Consider the following 15898-nt stretch of genomic DNA (forward strand, 5'->3'; position numbering starts at 1 on the left):
TTAAATGTAGTATATTGTAGTTTTTTTTTTCCAAGTGAAGTTCCTTCCCAACAGCTGAGGAGAAACAGAAATTTCCCATCTTTTTCCACAGCACTTAAAGGCATCATCACCACTCTCTGAAGCATTGAGTCTTTGTCGTTTTAAGAGCTTTTATGGTTTTAATACATCAAGTGTTTAAATGCCATTAACCCTTCACAAAAAACGTATTTTCAGTCTGCTGAGGGGAACAGAAATGTCCCATCTTTTCCACAGCATTTGAATGCATCACCACCATTGAGAATGGACTTTACTGTAGTTTTTTGCTAGTAAAATCCCTTCCCAAAAACTGAGAACAGAATTTTCCCATCTTTTTCCACAGCACTTCAATGCATCACACATCTCATTGAGTCTATTGTAGTTCTTAGTAGTTTTTTTTCTCAGTTTGCTTTGGGGAGTCTGTAAACGCCAGATGAAGCCAGCAGTTGATGCTCGCGGACTTTCCTCTGTAGAAACGCCTCCAGTTCGTTTACGTCCATCTCCGTGACGACGGGTCCCGTGGCAACGAACATCCGTAACATGGAGTGAATCCTCTCCAGTGTCATACTGTCCAGGTTGGTTAGCATGGCCTGGATGTACGCCCAGAACAACTGCACAGAGAGAGAGAGAGGGGGTTAGCATGGCCTGGATGTACGCCCAGAACAACTGCACAGAGAGAGAGGGGGTTAGCATGGCCTGGATGTACGCCCAGAACAACTGCACACAGAGAGAGAGAGGGTTAGCATGGCCTGGATGTACGCCCAGAACAACTGCACAGAGAGAGGGGGGGGGTTAGCATGGCCTGGATGTACGCCCAGAACAACTGCACAGAGAGAGAGAGAGGGTTAGCATGGCCTGGATGTACGCCCAGAACAACTGCACACAGAGAGAGAGGGGGTTAGCATGGCCTGGATGTACGCCCAGAACAACTGCACACAGAGAGGGGGGGGGAGAGGGTTAGCATAGCCTGGATGTACGCCCAGAACAACTGCACAGAGAGAGAGAGGGGGTTAGCATGGCCTGGATGTACGCCCAGAACAACTGCACACAGAGAGGGGGGGGGAGAGGGTTAGCATAGCCTGGATGTACGCCCAGAACAACTGCACAGAGAGAGAGAGAGGGGGTCAGCATGGCCTGGATGTACGCCCAGAACAACTGCACACAGAGAGAGAGGGTTAGCATGGCCTGGATGTACGCCCAGAACAACTGCACACAGAGAGAGAGGGGGTTAGCATAGCCTGGATGTACGCCCAGAACAACTGCACAGAGAGGGGGGGGAGAGGGTTAGCATAGCCTGGATGTACGCCCAGAACAACTGCACAGAGAGAGAGGGTTAGCATGGCCTGGATGTACGCCCAGAACAACTGCACAGAGAGGGGGGGAGAGGGTTAGCATGGCCTGGATGTATGCCCAGAACAGCTGCACACAGAGAGGGGGGGGAGAGGGTTAGCATAGCCTGGATGTACGCCCAGAACAACTGCACAGAGAGGGGGGGGGAGAGGGTTAGCATAGCCTGGATGTACGCCCAGAACAACTGCACAGAGAGGGGGTTAAGTTGAAAGATGTAGGCTTTTTCAGAGAGGTATAGGTGTGTGTGGGTTGGGGTTAGGCATTTAGTTTTTAGGGTAAGGGGCTAGGGAATGCATTATGTCAATGAGTGTCCTCAGGGCCGACGGACTGGGTAGAAAAGTGATACAGTCGTGGGGGGGCCCAAGGCAGAGGGGGGCCCATCATTTTTTATTTTATTTATTTTTTAACAAGCTAAATGTGTGGCCCCGATCTTTGAAGGCCCTGAACAATGCCATTCCAAAAAAAGAAATAATTGACTGGCTCGTGATAGGCCCCTGACCCTTGCAAGGAGATCAGGGGCCTGCGCATGACTAAGTCATGTATGCGGGAGAGTAAGCAGGAGCAAGCCAACATTGAATTGAACTGGTGGCGAAAATAAACACAGCGATGTTTCTATGGGGATATTTAGCTGTACAGAAATAAGTGCTGGCAAAGCTAGGACAGTTTAAGACTCCACATCACTGTGGCAACACAACCTGTCTATCAGCTCAGACAGCGCAAAGAAAAGTCTGATGAATACATGAGAGTGATGGCCCCTGCAAGTTTCAGTAAGTTTAAAGAAGTGCCACACTGTTACTGTCTTTGAAATGCATTTAGACATTTTAAGGGGAAAACACATTGTATTTATTATTTCAACTATTGAGTTATTTGTAGAACAGCATGCTAGTGTAGGCCAACGAGATTGATTTTCTGAATTTTCAATGCTGCTTTATTTTTATGTTTTAAATTGGGAAAGACATGTTCCAAAACAACCTGTATTTAAAAAGAAATCAAGCAAGTAGGCTAATAATAACCATTAATGAAGTATAGGCTATCGCATCACAGTAGGCCTATTGTCCACAATAATCACAGCCCCCCATCCATAAAGGAACTTTAAAAAGTTTAATTTGCACTTGATGTGCCTACACAAGTGTATGGTCTATTATTTGTATTTAGTGTGTCTGCATAGTATTGCACAAAAACAGTAGAAGTTTTCTTTAATTGTGTTTTGTACTGTCTGTAAAATTATACTTGCACATAGCAAACAAAATTGCACATCTGTATTCAAATAAACAGTTGCGCCGCGCCTCCTGTGACCCTGCCCAGTGACCACCTTGACTAAGACATATTATGGGGGAAACACCGGTAAAAGTAATGATTTGGTCATACATCAGATGAAATATTGTTGAGTTGTCTGGCTCAGAGAGACATGTGTATTGTAAGACCGCTTTTCAGGGGGCCCATCAGGACTTTTTGTATAGGGGCCCAGAATTTGGTGCTACGCCCCTGAGTGTCCTCACAGGTATAGCCGTACAAACGTGTGTGTGTCTCTGTATGAGTGTGTGAGTGAGTGTCTGCCTGTGTGTGTATGTCTGTCTGTCTGTATATCTGGAATGTGTGTCTGTGTGTGTCTCTCCCCTACCTGTAGTTTCTCCTCCCTCTGCTCAGACTGTGTGGTAGTGTTGGAGTCTCTCTCCTCATCACTGTCTATGAGCATCACTCCTCTGTCTGTCTCTGTGTGTGTGTGTCTCTGTCTGTGTGTGTGTGTGCGTGTGTGTGTGTGTGTCTGTGTGTCTGTGTCTGTGTCTCCTACCTGTAGTTTCTCCTCCCTCTGCTCAGACTGTGTGGTAGTATTAGAGTCTCTCTCCTCATCACTGTCTATGAGCATCACTCCTCTGTCCATCTTCTCTTTGTTAGAACCCGTCTCCACCACGTAGAACCTCACGCCCGGTTCCTCCCGCACCACGCCATGCTGCTGCCACAGCGCCAGCTTCCTGGGTTTTCAAAATAAAATAAAATAAAATTAGCGTTAAAACATAAAACTTTTGTTTTAGCGTTGTTTTGTTTTTTGTGTATTTGTAGCTTGTTTTACCTCTTGTCTGTTTATGTGAGGGAAGGGGGAAGGGGAGGAGGGGGGGGAGGGGAGGAGGAAGGGAGGGAGAGGAGGGAGGGGGTTATGTATGTATTGTATGTGTCTACTTATTCTGTTTTTTTTGTCCGTATGTAAAAAAAATTGTAAAAACCATTAAAATAAAAGTTAAAAAATAAACATAAAACACTGCCAATATTAAAGGAGAAGTAAGTGATATTTGCCAGCGTCCTGTGTTTCAGAATCAGAAAACATTATTAATCCCAAGAAGGGCAATTCAGTTCCCAGTTCCCAGTCTCACAATACTTTATTTTTATTTTTTATAAATACTATGAATAGCAGTAAGAGGTAGACATAAACATATATCAACCGCAGTCCAACAAACACATTCAACTCACATTCATTTGTCATCATTTAGTAACAAGAAACCAAATCAGCGTTAAAACACTGCCAATACTGACACCTTTTTGACTTTTTATCTTTTGCTAAACATTGGCCTTTTAGTTTAAACAATGTCCTGTAAAGTAGAGTACGCCATGTTATTTATTTATTTTGTCTTATGTTTGTATGTTCACTTTTTCAGTTGTCTGTTTGTGTTCCTAAAACACTGCCAATATTAATGCAGAAACAGAAAATCATTATTAATCCCAAGAAGGGCAATTTAGTTCACAGTTCAAAAATACAAAGAGAAGAGAAAATTAGTTTATTTAGGATTTGAATGATGACAGAATTGTAATCTCATACCTGTGCACCAGATCCTTTGGAGCTCCAAGCTTTAAACTCAACTCCTCTAATGTCCAAGAGCCTGAAACAGGGGACACGTAGTAGTGAATATTTATTTCCATCCATGACCACAAAGCATTATACATACATACACCGATCAATAATTTAAAAAAAGGAAACAATGGCCGAAAAGGGTGTAGGAAGAAGCCGAGACTCATTATGCCTTCTACCCTCTTGACATTTCATATTGTATATCAAAACAAAAACAAAGCAATAACCTGATTTTACAAAACAGAAAAACCATAGTTAGTTAAACAAAGCAAAACAATAAACGAAAGAAAAGGGGGGAGACACCAGTTTGTAAACGCTGCCATACTGAGAAATACAGAGAGAGTTTTGTGGAGCTGATAATAGGCTTAAAGATCTTTGTTACTTTTCTCCTGGAAGTGCAGTATGATGGCAGCGTGGATGGGAGACACGTTGAGGTTGGTCAGAGTTCGATCCTCCAGCTCAACATCCAGAGTCACTGAGCCGAGGTGAGGCTTCCAGCTCAGAGTACGCATGGCCTGGAGAGAGACAGACAGACAGACAGACAGACAGACAGACAGACAGACAGACAGACAGACACACAGACAGACAGACAGACAGACAGACACACAGACACACAGACAGACAGTAAATATCTCAATTCAAGTAAATATTTGTTTCTATAGCACATTTTAAAAGGTGCAGTGTGTAATATAATATCGGAGTATTTTGGCATCATCTAGTGGAGAAAGTTCCAGAATGAAACGCTCCCTTGCTAACCCCTTCCTTTTGGGAGAATTTACAGAAGCTACGGTGGCCTTCAAGGACAAGAAGCTATAGTTACTAAAGATGGCATCATCCACCACTGCCTCAAGTCAACCAGAGATATTTTTTTTTATGCTTTTATTGATAGTGTAGAGACAGAGTTGAAATGGGGCAGAGAGGGGAGTGACATGCAGAGAACGACCGCGGGCTGGAATCGAACCCGGGTCCGCTGCTGGCCGAGGCCCATGGGGGGGGGACGCCCTACCAACTGAGCTAAAGGCGCCCCCGAGTGCCCCCCCCCTTCTAACAGAATGAGTTAAGCTAAGTGTACCTTTAGTTTCTCATAATGGTGTGTGTAAGCCTCTGTAATGTTGTAAAGATTTTAACTCTGGCTTTATCCAACCTGTAGATTTTTGGTTTAACTGTAAATTATTATCTTACTCATTATTACATTTTTATTATTATTATCTAAAAAAAAAAAAAACACACATAATGAATGACTTGATCTGTGTACCTTTAGTTTCTTATAGTGGTGAGTGTAAGCCACTGTAATGTTGAGTTAAAGGTGAAGTAAGCGGTTTATTTATGTTAATATAAGTGTTAAATCATCTTTATTCATACAGTGATCACTTACATAATGTGCGCGTTTCATAAAGCCGATCTCTCAGTCAGCTGCTCTGCATGTAATCGGCAAATAATCTTATTGGAGTATCCCGAAATTTTTATACAATCAGAAGAAAGAACGCTACAAACCGACACTCGTCTCACTCATATATAGTATATACACTCCATGGTCTCACTGCCGGTGCACGCCAGAGCAACAGATGTGTGAATGTTTATGTGCCTACAATGGCGGAGCAGGTAAAAATCCTTCCCAATGTCTGTTTTGATGGTTTTTATCATGTTTTATCACACTTATGGATCTGAGATGATGCTAGATAACTTGCTGCTTGAAGACCGCAGTGCATTAATGTGGTGACGTAGGGACGAACAAGGGGACTGCTAACTGCAGTAACTGACAGGAAGTTAGCTAAAAGAACCATTCTGCTTACAGCACCTTTAAGATGAGTGTACCTTTAGTTTCTCGTAGTGGCCGGTGTAAGCCTCCATGGCCTGGCTGACGAGCGGAGGCAGCTCCAGCTTGTCTTCCTTGAGCGGAGGCCAGAACTCAGCAGAGAGGATGATGGAGGAGAGAGAGAGGAGAGGAGACTCGCTCTGCTTAGACTCTTCTTCACGGATGTTTCCGTTGATCCTACGAGAGTCCGCCATGTCCTGGACGACAGAATAAGAATATGAGGATGTGCTTTTTTTAATTCATACTCCAGTTTGTAAACGCTGCCATACTGAGAGACAGAGAGAGTTTTGTGAAGCTGAAAGGCTTAATCAACTTTGTGTAAACTCGTTTGACGATTGTTTGAATGTAACCGTTATTCGTTTTACGTGAAAAAGTTACGCAGTATAGCTTTAATCAATCCTTCAAAGGGTCTTCACAATATTCACACATGCAAACTGGCAGAACAATATCATCAAAAATATAATGTTCTGACCTTGAGCATGACCTCACAGTAATGCATGTGAGACTCTCCAAATCTGAGCTTCAGCAGCTCCACGTTACGAATCTCCCTGAAAACACACACACATTTTAACTTGCTCTGTCTGTCTGTCTGTCTGTCTGTCTGTCTGTCTTTCTGTCTGTGTGTCTGTCTGTCTGTCTGTCTGTCTGTCATCCCTCATACCTGGCTGTGTTGTAGTTGAGCTGGTGCAGCAGTCTGTCTGCCAGCACGGCTCTGTACTCGTCTATGAAGATTCCCTTACTGCCGTAGATACTGACCAGCAGAGAGATGATGTCAGAGGAGCGACGCTTGGAGCCCATTTTATCTGGAAGACGAAACACACCAGACTCTTTAGCAAACAGACGATGAACTTAATGCAGCAGAAGAAGTAATAAATCCTTTGTTTACGGCAGTATTAATTTTGTTAAAGTAGCTAGGAGGAAATGTAATTGGTTGTTAGTAGTAGCGCCCCCTTTGGACCAAAGCAGTAGTGTTTTTACCACACCAGCACCTGCTGTCCTAAAGATCTTTGCTAGCGTGTGGCGGCGGCGCGTACATTTGTTTATGAAGCGAGTGAAAGAGAGACGGCAGGATGCGTGGCCATGAGGTAATGTATTTATATGTGACTGTGTCAGATTAATAATGGTGATATGACCTATCTATCTATCTATCTATCTATCTATCTATCTATCTATCTATCTATCTATCTATCTATCTATCTATCTATCTATCTATCTATCTATCTGTGTGACTGTCAGATTAATAATGGTGATATGACCACGGTGAAGCAAAGTAAACTGTGATTTAGTAGCGTCAATTCTTGTTCGCCTTTTTTTTTTTTTTTTTTTTTTACAGGCTGTTTATTTTGTCCTGCTGTTACATGTAATTTATGATCATCAGAGGAAAAATTAGACTGTTTCAGAAATATTTAAAAGCTCCTCGTAGCACCTTTAAAGTAATTATTATCATTATCATACTAAACGGTGCGTTCACTGACCGGGCACAGCGTCGGTGGGGTCTGGGGTCCAGTCTTCTGGCTGCGCCCCCTCCTCGTCACTGTCCTGCGTCTCCAGGGTAACGGGGTCTCCTCTGCTCAGCTCCGAGGCCAGGTCAGTGCAGCCCTCTGCGTCGCCTGTCAGACCGGCGACTATCTGACGCACCGTGTCCTCACGCGTCCTATACACACACACACGCAGAGACACACACACAGACACACACACACACAGACACACACACACACACACACACACACACACACAGACACACACAGGGGCACAGGGTTTAATTAGAAGGAGAGACACCTAATAATATTCTAGATTTTCAATTCGGTAAAAAAAAAAAAAAATATAGCTTTAACATATTTTGCTAAGAAATCATTCGCATATTGCAGTTTTGGAAAAATGAATATCTGCCAACCTTTAGCTATTCTTGGACCAAATATCACAAATTCAACCTCTTAAAAAAACTCAAAAGCAAAATTTAATCAAAAGCAAAAAAATACATGAAATATAAAATAACATGAATAATTTTTTCTTTAAAGGGACACTGTGTAACATTTTAAGTAATTTATTGAGCTAACATCAATATCCTCATTCATAAATATGTCCTCATTGGTGTAAAATCACCTCTGCCAATAATCTGAATGATCCTCCTGAGCGGAGAATTACAAATATTAATATTACATTTTGTACATTGAGCGGGCAAGTCTTATGGAGGAATCCATGTTGGTTGGAATGTCATCAGGTGCATTGTTTAAAATTTAGAATTGTTCTTGTCCTTGAAGGCCACTGTAGCTTCTGTTATAATTTGAAAGGGTTGGGGTTACCCAGGGAGCGTTGCATTCTAGAACTTTGTAGAACTTTCTTGATGATGTCATATTACACACTGCACCTTTAAATAAATATAAATTATTAAAAAAGAAAAGAAAAGAAAAGAAAAAGAAAGGAGGTAATTTAAAATACATGTATTTCGATTTCTATACTGTAGCTGACCTGAGGTACTTGCGTATGGGCTGACAGGCGACCTGCAGAATGACCATTGACGGGTCCAGTTCTCTCAGAGCTTTGATGGCTGAGATGTAAACCGTCAGGATGTCAGAGGTGTGCACTCCTGAGACGATACACACAAGAAGATAGTGGAATTTACTGGATTATTTTTGGTATAATTTTTTCTGGCAATTTTTGCTTTTATTAGACAGTGTGTAGAGAGACATAGATGAAATGGGTCAGAGAGGGGGAATGACATGCAGAGAACGACCCGGGCTGGATTCTAACCCGGGTCTGCTGTGAAGAGGAACTATTTTGCATATCGCTAGACATGGCCCCCAAGTTTCCAAAACATTAAGTTATTCCAAAACTATTTCTGGGCCTGGAATTTTTTTCTTCTTCAAATTTCATAACCTTTTAGCAGGATATTCTTGACCGGGGCAACCCTGTGTAATAATTATGCTACAACAGGTATAAATAAACTGTATTTTTCTATATTAGATACTATATAATACTGTATTAAAGTGTATTAAACTGGACTAACGGACATTTCACTCTGACCTGGGTGCAGCAGGCGGCTCTCAAACGCAGCCTTCAGCGAGGTGAGCAGCTGCTGCCTCTGATTGGTTCGCTCCAGACAAAACTTCAGATCTTCAATCGCCGCTTTGGATTCTGGGAAATCTGAAAGAGACGACGGAACATTATAAACGTCAAGACAACCAGACGGAAAATCTATGCACGTTTATTTGTTTGGGAGAATTTACAGAAGCTACGGTGGCCTTCAAGGACAAGAAGCTATAGTTACTAAAGATGGCATCATCCACCACTGCCTCAAGTCTTTCCACAATATCAAGTGATGAGGTGAAGATGTATTTAGTTATTTATTCTATAGTACTTCTTCTTTGTCTTCCAACAGGTGCATTTCCCCAGGACGCCCACTATATATAAAAAAGTGTATATTAGCTCAGTAGGTAGGTAGGGCGTCCCCGCCCGGGTCATTCTCTGCATGTCGCCTTTACAGTGACCAATTGATATTTTATATTTTTTTTAAGTTATTTTTTGGCATTTTCAAGCTTTATTAGACAGTACAGAGTTGAAATGGGGAGACAGAGAGAGAGAGAGAGAGAGAGGGGGGATGACCTGCAGTAAAGGTCCACGGGTCGGATTTGAACCCACGACCACTGCAACGAAGGCCGGAGACAATATGGTACAAGCTCTATCCACTACGCCACCAGATCATCCCATAAATAGTTTTTAAGTGAAAGTATCTCTCACCTCTGACGATGCTGAAAAGCTCCTCGATCCTCATGTTGACGTAGATTCTGCAGAAGAACTGGTGCATGTGACATCTCCACTGAGTCATGACTGAGCTGGCTGGCTGCCCCGGGACCACTGGGATAACCGGGATACTGGGAATACTGGGAATACTGGGGGGGCCACCGGGAGCAGGGACCGGACCCTCTCCATCCGCTTCACTGGCAAACACTTTACTCAACCAGCCCAACACCAACTCCAACCACTGAGCACAGACAGAAAATAAATAATGTATTTTTTTGTTAAAAACATGCTCAAATTATTATTTTTTTTAACACCTGTTCATAGGCAGGTTTATTTAAATAGCACAATTCAGATACAAGGCCATTCAAAGTGCTTTACAGTGTGCTTATACATAGTATTTTTTGGTTCGTCACATATCAGATTAAAAAGCTGTATCCAAAAATATGTTCTGTAAAAACTACGGACACAAATATGGTGTGATAATGAAATAAAGATTTGAACTCCGGCTTAATCCAACATCTACAGTATCTGCAAATCTGCATAATTAGTTAGATATTGCCACATTTGCCTATTTATTCAAAAATGTCTGAAAAAATTGCAAAAAATGACAGACAGACAGACAGACAGACAGACAGACAGACAGACAGAGAGAGAGAGAGAGAGAGACACAGACAGACAGACAGACAGACACACACACACACACCTCCTGGAACTCCAGTAGGAATGAGCGTTCGTACTCCCCCCTGCAGTGCTGCTCCATTCTCTGCTCGATCAGTTTGTGAAGGATGGATGTGACGGCCTCGGAGCTCACCCACTCCAACAGCTGCAGCTTGGAACTACAAACCAGGGAAAAATACGCAATACATCTTTATATGAAGCACATTTACACATACGAGACATTCACTGTGTTGTATTTAAAGTGGATGATAAATAAAATAAAATAAAATAAAAATAAAATAAAATAAAATAAAATAAAATAAAATAAAATAAAATAAAATAAAATAAAATAAAATAAAATAAAATAAAATAAAATAAAATAAAATAAAATAAAATAAAATAAAATAAAATAAAAATAAAATAAAATAAAAACTACAACCAGGATTTTTTTAACACTGCAAAAACACGAACAAGGAACAACTGTCTCTGAAGTCAAATTAAATAGAAATACATCATACAAAACAAGATAAAAAGCTATATAGAGCACATTTACAAATACAAGACATGTACTGCGTTGTATTCTGTTAAATTAGATGATACATTCAGTAAAAATTACATCACTGAACTCAAGGGCAAAATTAAAGCTATAGTGCGTAACTTCTGTTGACCCAATAAGGTTTTTCTCTTAGCAGTAGAATCAACAACTGAAACATTTCTTGGGCCCTTCTTGGGATTTTTTTTCTGAGCTCCTGAACTGGTGTCAGAGGGGGCAGACAGACACCAGTTTGTAAACGCTGCCATACTGAGAAATACAGAGAGAGTTTTGTAGGAGTTGATTTATTTATATATGAAAAAGTCACGCACTATAGCTTTAAAAATCCCCCAAACAAACAAATACAAATATATAGTTCATCTTTAAACTCACAGTATGTGGCTGAGTTGGTGCAGTTGCTCCATTGCTTCTTGACACCAACACTGAGTTGTTTGGACTCCACATCCTCGACAAACCCCCCCCTCTGTCTCTGTCTCTGTCCCCTCCCCTTCCCCCTCCCCTCTCCGGCTCATGTACACAGAGAACGTTCTGCTGTAGAACTCTAGAACCCTCTCCTGTAGAACCGGGGCGGGGGAATAGAGAAGGAGCGCGCGGATCATAGTGAAAGCTCGGTCGCGGAGGGAGTGTGAGCCGGCCGGAACACAGAGGCTGCTGCCCCCGTCAGACTGCCACGAACCCAGTCGCTCCAAACCCACTAGGAGAGAGGGAGGAGAAGAAATGTGTTAGATAGATAGATAGATAGATAGATAGATAGATAGATAGATAGATAGATAGATAGATAGATAGATAGATAGATAGATAGATAGATAGATAGATAGATAGATAGATAGATAGATAGATAGATAGATAGATAGATAAAAGGGATTTTAGAATATTGTTCTTCTTAGTCATTTTGATTTTTTTTTTAATACGCTGAAACGAAATTCTCAACTTCTGAAGCTCTCACATCAACTAAACTTTCCATAATCATTCTCAGCACTATTCTGAAGGTTATTACAGAAGGATTTGTTCATATGTTGTTCACTGTCTGATTTATGAGACATTTTGCTTTGAATCCCCAGATGTAAACAACCTAAACAACTAGTGATCAGTAAATTTTGATGTAGATAGATTGTATTGAGATTATAAGGAATACAAGAAGCGAATATAATATTATTATTTTTTTTACTATGGAAAAGGGGTAGGATTAAATAAATTTATACTTCTTCCTGCTCCTTTTCCGGCATATCATATCAATACAGATAATTTGTTTAATTTTTAAATTTTTTGTGAAGTCATTTAAACATACATTTTGTTTATTGTATTTTTATGCTTTTCATTTTGTTTTTGTATTGTTTTTGATATGTCTGAAATAAATAAAAAATTCTAATTCAAATGCACTCACCCAGGAAAGGCTCTAGTCGGTCAAACAGAATACTGAATAATATAATATGTTAATATACAAGGAAATGATGGATGGATGGATGCATTTTCAGCATGTTTTGAAGAACAAAATGTATCATAAATCAGACCATCAACAACATATGAACGAATCCTACTGACCAGTGCTTGGTAAACAAAAAGAACAAGCAGTTTTTTTCCTGCAGTGTCTAACCTTAGAAACCTGATAAGAAAATGGTACTATTAAAAGGTGCAGTGTGTAATATGACATCATCAAGAAAGTTCTACAAAGTTCTAGAATACAACACTCCCTGGGTAACCCCAACCCTTTAGAATAATAACAGAAGCTACAGTGGCCTTCAAGGACAAGAACAATTCTAAATTTTAAACAATGCAGCTGATGACATTCCAACTATGACACTTTCAAGATGGCGGCACTAGGCCTTGGTCCAAGATATGCAGAAATATGGACATATATGAGACCCTTTCTAAGGGAAAAATAAATAATTCAAAACTTTTTTTTCAGCTATTATGCACTAAATTAAATGTACTTATGGATATTATAATTACTTTCTAAAAAATCTGCTAGGAAATAAAACCCAAAATTCTACACACTGCAGCTTTAAATCAATAATATATTTCTTCCCACTCACCCAGGAAAGGCTCCAGTCGGTCAAACAGAGAGCTGAATGCGGTGAGCAGGACACAGGCTCTCCCCCGTTCCTCCAGCGCGTTCTCCGGTTGTTTCAAACCCGACCAGAACTCAGGCACCACAGAAGAAGAGAGACGCATCTGCAGGGTCTCTAGGAGATAGCTGCCAAGCAACCGGGACATCCCATGGTCAGTGAGGAGAGTCAGTGAGTCACAGAGGGACTGGGGAGGGACATAGGGGGACGTCTAGGGAGGAATAAAGAATTATGATTATTATTTTTATTTTTTATTTCACATTCTGATCTCACTCACACTTTATTTTTATTTTTGATGCATTCTTCCTTTGATTTGATTTATTTTACTGTCTTTAATCCTATAATTTTACTGTTACTATCAGAAATTGTTTTCTTATTATATGATGCTATTTTTTACTGGTATTGTCAATGTGTTTTTTATTTATTACTTACTTTATTTTAAATTATTATAAAATTTTTGATTGTTCATATCAATAGCTTTTTTTATTATTATTTAACTTATTTTATCCTTGATTTTTTTTTAATTAATTATAAATATTTTAAATTTTATTCTATTTTTTCTGCCATTATTTGTTTTATCACTGAGGAGAGTCAGTGAGTCACAGAGGGACTGGGGAGGGACATAGGGGGACGTCTAGGGAGGAATAAAGAATTATGATTATTATTTTTTTGTTAACCTTTATTTCTACAGGTAAATCCCATTGACACCGGAGACTCTTTTTCAAGGGAGACCAGTTCACATTCCCACGTTACCATCCAATCCAATCCAACTTTATTTATAAAGCGCTTTCATCAAACCAGAGCAGAGACAAAGTGCTGTACAGGCCTAAAATAAGGTACAATAAAAATAGATAAAAATAAGCAAAATAAGGTACAATAAAAATAGATAAAAAAATGAATACAGCTAAGGTAAAAAATAATATCTAAAATAACAAAAATAAGGTACAATAAAATAACATCAAAACATCAAAAGTCTCACACTGGGTCGAAAGCCAGCGAGTAAAAATGGGTCTTGACCACGTTACCAGTCACACACATACATTTTTTTTTAGACTTTTGATGCATTCTTACTTTATTTCATCCTATTTTAACTGTTATAATAAATGATTTTTTATTATAATTTGATCTTATTTTTGCCATTATTATTATTAACAATATTTTTTATTTGAACTTATTCTATCTTTTTAGCTCTTTTTTATTATTTTCCAACTCCATTTTATCCTATTTTACTGTGACTGTTTATTTATACTTTATTTTATTATCAAGGCAAGGCAAGGCAAGGCAAGGCAATTTTATTTATAAAGCACATTTCGGGCACAGGGCCACTCAAGGTGCTTCACAGGGTTAAAATCAAATAAAGAATACAAATACAAAAAAGGAAGAAATTTAAAACATGGATAAAAATACAACATTTAAATAAAAGAATTAAAACATTTTACCAAAAAAATAAAAAATAAATAAATTACAGGTTAAAAGGGAAACAAGAGCGTTTTGAGACCCGATTTAAAAGAGCTGAGATCAATATCAATGTTCTTATTATTTTACGTTATTCTATCCTATTCTTACTGATATTCTCAATAGTTTTTATATTATTTTAGTTTTTACATCAAGAGTTCACATTCCATCTACATGCCGTTCTCCCTGTTTTTATCTTCATACCATTTCTATTTTGATGTGAAAAACTCTGCAGGTTATTTCTACATTATAAAGCACTTTGAGCTGCATTTATTATGTGAAAGTTGCAATACAAATAAAGTGTATTGTTATTATTATTATTATTATTATATCCAAAACCTGGACTTGAATCAGAGTAAAAGTTTTTAGACTCTTTAATTCAGGTCTGCTTTTATTGACTGCAGCAGGGGAAAACTGCTAATTGCATTTAAATTATGAAAACGAAGATAATTAGACAAATAACCACCAAATGAAGCCGAATACACCTATTTATCATCTTACTGACATTAGTTAAGTCCAAACAAATGTAACTCAATTTATAATTTAAAAAAACATTCAAATCATGAAATATTTCAATGGGTTTCGGCGGCTTCCGTTCACTCCCTAATGGTTCCTGTGTCATATGAGTTATTACAGACCGAGAAAAACAGTGATAAAAGAGGCTAAAAGGATGACAAATACAGCGTTATATGTGAGCCGAAATAAGCCGAATACACATACGAATCTAGTTAATATACCCAGTGAAGTCCAAATGAATGTAAACTATCGCTAGAGGTACATAAACATTACATTGATACATATTTGAATAGGGTTCGACGCCTTCAGTTGGCTCCATGTTTAGCGACCTGTGTCCTGTGGTTAAGCCCACTCACCAGAGCTGCAGTGACGGTCTCCCAGGCATCGGCGACCCGCTGGTTCAAAGCAGGTCCAGAAACTTCCGTCGGTTCCGATTCCATCTCAGTTTCACACTCCATTTTTGATCAGATTTTTATCCACAAACAACCAAACTAGCTAACGTTAAAGAAGCATTTAAACTTCAGGGTTGTTTTGTCGTATTATAACGATCGCCCGCGCTTATGTACAAGTAGCCATTACGTTAAGATACGTTGTATTAATGTATAAGAACAATAATCGTTCATATTATGGAAATCCTTCTGTTGTTAAAGTAAAATAACGTTACATGTGTATTGCTCGTATTGGCTTTAGCATCGCGGGTTTTGCTTCTTCTTCTTCGTGGTCTTTATTTCTTTACATTAGTTTTCCGTCAAACTCTTAACACCGCCCTCCATCGTCCACTAGACGTAAAGATACAACAGTAACTCGCTGATGTGAACGCTTTTATTTTGAAGGCGTATCGGAAGTTTTGGTATGTGTCTTACACTGTTTGACTTGACAATTTAAAA

At 39.6% G+C, this 15898-nt stretch overlaps 1 protein-coding gene across 1 annotated transcript; it reads right to left on the minus strand.

Moving 5' to 3' along the window:
- Positions 1–133: 133 nt before the first annotated feature.
- anapc2 (anaphase promoting complex subunit 2) lies at positions 134–15711 on the minus strand. The gene is made up of 15 exons (XM_080043780.1): positions 15368–15711; positions 13008–13251; positions 11347–11668; positions 10468–10600; positions 9762–10005; positions 9048–9167; positions 8493–8610; positions 7499–7677; positions 6685–6826; positions 6496–6571; positions 6023–6220; positions 4590–4722; positions 4178–4238; positions 3158–3338; positions 134–626 (listed from the first exon to the last, which is right to left on the minus strand). Exons 1-15 carry the CDS (start codon positions 15467–15469, stop codon positions 417–419), a joined length of 2463 nt encoding a protein of 820 aa, XP_079899906.1. The 5' UTR covers positions 15470–15711; the 3' UTR covers positions 134–416.
- Positions 15712–15898: the final 187 nt, after the last annotated feature.

The sequence above is a fragment of the Ammodytes marinus genome (genome assembly GCF_949987685.1).
Source record: "Ammodytes marinus genome assembly, chromosome: 16".
Classification (NCBI taxonomy): Eukaryota; Metazoa; Chordata; class Actinopteri; order Uranoscopiformes; family Ammodytidae; genus Ammodytes; species Ammodytes marinus.